General features: G+C 33.7%; 2 protein-coding genes across 2 annotated transcripts; both read left to right on the top strand.

The window, feature by feature from the left end:
* Positions 1-235: 235 nt before the first annotated feature.
* On the top strand, positions 236-650 carry Tsp_12096a (hypothetical protein; the record flags this gene model as incomplete). The annotated part of the gene is made up of 1 exon (XM_003372745.1): positions 236-650. A coding segment is annotated over one exon (415 nt), but the record flags the coding sequence as incomplete, so codon positions are not given.
* A 2087-nt stretch (positions 651-2737) lies between these two features.
* On the top strand, positions 2738-3365 carry Tsp_12095 (hypothetical protein). Its single transcript, XM_003372744.1, has 3 exons — positions 2738-2920; positions 2955-3152; positions 3213-3365. The coding sequence occupies exons 1-3, from the start codon at positions 2738-2740 to the stop codon at positions 3363-3365; spliced, it is 534 nt and encodes a 177-aa protein (XP_003372792.1).
* The last annotated feature ends 7 nt before the right edge of the window (positions 3366-3372 follow it).

Raw genomic sequence — 3372 nt, 5'->3', positions numbered from 1 at the left:
AATTTAGAGTAAATTTAAAGTATATATACATTGGAGGTAAATTTAAACAAAAAGCTTCATTGATCAAATTTAAAACAAAAAACGTTTAAAGTACATTAAACTCTAGCTATATATAAGCAGCGATTGACGGGATTTGCAATCAGTTTTGCCTTTTTTGACGAACAGGACGCTCCTCTGACGTCAAGTAAGTGAACAATTTAGAGGGTAAAATTTTGTAATTTTCGTTCTCTTTCAGAATGCTTGATTCTCGAATGTTCAATTGCGAGTTCGTAAAACGGTTTCAGTATGTGATTAGGATGGCAGCAGTGATCCAATGGATCGCGATGGTGGTCGCCATTTTCTACTTAATTTTGCTGTACCGAAAGGCGAAAAATACCGATTGGAGACGTCGTAGGGAAATACGGCACAATCAAGTATTAAAAGATATCGGCTGTTTCAAATCGGTTCCACTTCGATTTTATTCCAAAGTTCCAAGTGGCGAATATCTCTGTGGCCGTAATGCGCAACAAATGGCGTGTAAGAAGATTGTTGCTGTGAGAAGAGATCCACCGTTGAATAGAATAATGGTGCAAATGAAGCCAGTGATAATTTCCAGAGAGAACCGTAATGTACCACCAACGGATGTTATGCTGCAAATAATTCATCTCTAACTAGTGTCTGATGATTCTTTAACTCCACTTATTTTTTTGTTATATTCACATTTTAAAGATCATTTATTTCTTAATAGATGTCACATTTAATTTTCATTTATATATTTAATTCTTTATCGAAATAAATAATAATAATTGTTTGTTTGTGTTTTACTGAAATATTATTATGGGCTATAAATTAAACGTAGAGAAAGAGATAAATGTGCCATGCAAATTCAGCATTATAAACTTGAATTGTTATTTAAATGAACACATTCCAATTGTGCTGCATGGTTGAAGATTGTGTAATCCAATACAACAATTTACCAAACCTTGTAAATATCTCATTTTGGATTTTGTAGTCAGAACAAAATAACATAAGTCCTTTATTTTATTGAAATTAGAATATCACCTCCACCACAAAAAATACACTTAGTTTTTAAATGTACATTATATTGATCTTCAATCACCGCCGTATTTACTGAAATTTAGTTAGCTATAGAAATGCGGCAGATAATCTATTTACAGTAATCATGCAATTCTTTGAATTTACATATCATAACTATACCGTTATTTTAATTATACAAATATTGGATTGTGAAATGCGATGGTAAATTATGAACGTTGCTATTTGATTGACGCCGATGGCAGCAGTGCTTGGAAAAAGCAAAAAAGTCATGACATTATTAAAACATTAAATTTAACAGTAGTTTCAAATAATGAACAAACACAGTTTCTGATGTTCCTATTAGTGTGCTTTACAGAAAGAAGAACAATAAAAAGTTAAAAAAACAGGCAAATGTGTTAAAATATTAAAAGCGATAATAGTAATTATTATTATTTTTATTGCTTTTTTTAGCACACCAAAAATAATATGAACTAAACTATATATATTAGCATCGTTCACTTTAAAATTGTATGCGTGCTAGTCATGCGGATTAGTGCATGTCTTCTGCAGAAGCTATGTGTGTTCGAATCCCATAATAAGACGGGGTATTTCAAAACAGCTTTCACACATGTCAAAGTGTATGAGACGCATTAAAGCTCTAATAATAGTGTGAGCAAAGTGAAATAATAAGCCTCACCGAAGAGAAAAGATGAATTGAAAAGTATCACAGGAGGAAATACTTTTGCCTGTGAGTCGAATGAATAATATCGATTCAAGGGCTGTGTTTTGCTATTAAAATCAGAATAAAATCTCCCTGAATTTTTTGTTGTTATCATCAATAAAAATGAAGCTTCTCAATGTCTCATAGAGTCATTGTCATAGAGACTCATAAAAATTCATAAGTATGAATTCATATACAGAAATCTTCTATTTATTTATTAAATAGCTATAGATAAACAATCAGTTTTATTTGAGGATTAATTGATTATTGCTTTTTATTTTGTATTCTTCTATTATTTTCCAAGTACCGTTTGATTAGCTTTACACAATTGGGATTACAACTGAATTGGAGATTTTCAATATATTTAAATGGAAAGTTCTTCCTAATGTGGCATGTTCCGCGAAAATACAAAAAAATAGTTGAACATGTAGTAGACTCGAAGGGCAATCGTACTACACTTGATTGTTGACAATTAAATTCTGCAGCTAACTGTCTTCTTTTACGCCAGATCTGAATTTTACAAATCTCGCTTTGTATCTGATAATTGTGAGTGGATTTTATTAAATATACAATCAAACAACAGGCATATACGAGCGAACTGATACAACGACTTCCCTCTCCCACGAACCAAAGCCCAACTAAATAATTGACTGCTGTTCTCATATTCAATAATAATAATAACAATATCAATTGTTTATTTTTTACCACAAGAAACAACGGTAGCTGTGGTGCTAAATCAATCACGAACGTTAGCAGAGTGATAGGTTAATGCACGCTTCTAAATATATCATTCGAAACGTAGGATTCTACAGAACATTTAAATGCAAATTCAATATGTTTATTACATTTATTAAATATTCTTTTAATTAATTACTTTTAAAATTCTTTATCACAATATTTTCAACACAGTCGGTTCACACCCGCTTCGAAACCAAAAACTGGTCAGATGCAGATGGCTCCACAGACGCAGTGTAGGTTTCTTCACCGCATGAGACACGGATGCGTTTCATTTCTACACCATTATGTTTTTTAGATGAGCCTTTTGCTGCATTTTATTGTCTATGTGCTCAACTACAAGGCAGGATTCATCGCGATCAGCTTCATCCATCACGGTTTTCACTTATAAATCCGTACACACTGCACCCCGCAGCCTTCCTCATCATATACCAAAATGAACTAATAGTTAATAAATAATGTTGTACATTCAGCACAATAGAGCTTCTTCTTCATCACTACTGCACATCGACAGCCGTTGGTATTTTCATTATCTTCACACATCGGCATGACGGGATTTTTGGAAAAAAATACTGCAACGGTTTCGTCGGCTCCTCCAACGGAGCGGTTATATTCACGATCACTTTCAAGCAGTGGTTCTCAACCAGGGGGGCACGCCCCCCTATGGGGGCGTAGGCAGGTTCCAGGGGGAGCGTGAGAAGTTAGAATTTTTAGTCTCGCATAAGTGTTAGAAATTCAGTTTGGTCTACTTCGTGCTAAATTTTTGCTAACTTTTCTTTCTGGTTATCTTAGTTCGTATATTGGTTCTATTCACAGCAACGTACCTTTGTGTAACGGGATTCTCCGCACTTATGGCATTTCATATGCAGCATCGCAGCAAGTTAAACATTGAAAGCGAC

This window comes from Trichinella spiralis (genome assembly GCF_000181795.1).
Source record: "Trichinella spiralis strain ISS 195 chromosome Unknown Scfld8, whole genome shotgun sequence".
Taxonomy (NCBI): domain Eukaryota; kingdom Metazoa; phylum Nematoda; class Enoplea; order Trichinellida; family Trichinellidae; genus Trichinella; species Trichinella spiralis.
Note: the sequence above shows the minus strand (reverse complement) of the source record. Positions and strands in the feature narration are given on the sequence as shown.

Coding starts and splice junctions, on each gene's coding strand:
- Tsp_12095 (XM_003372744.1), top strand. CDS start 2,738: ATGCGTTTCATTTCTACACCATTATGTTTTTTAGATGAGCCTTTTGCT. Junction 2,921..2,954: donor TATACCAAAATGAACTAATA/GTTAATAAATAA, acceptor TCAGCACAATAG/AGCTTCTTCTTCATCACTAC. Junction 3,153..3,212: donor CCCTATGGGGGCGTAGGCAG/GTTCCAGGGGGA, acceptor TTAGAAATTCAG/TTTGGTCTACTTCGTGCTAA.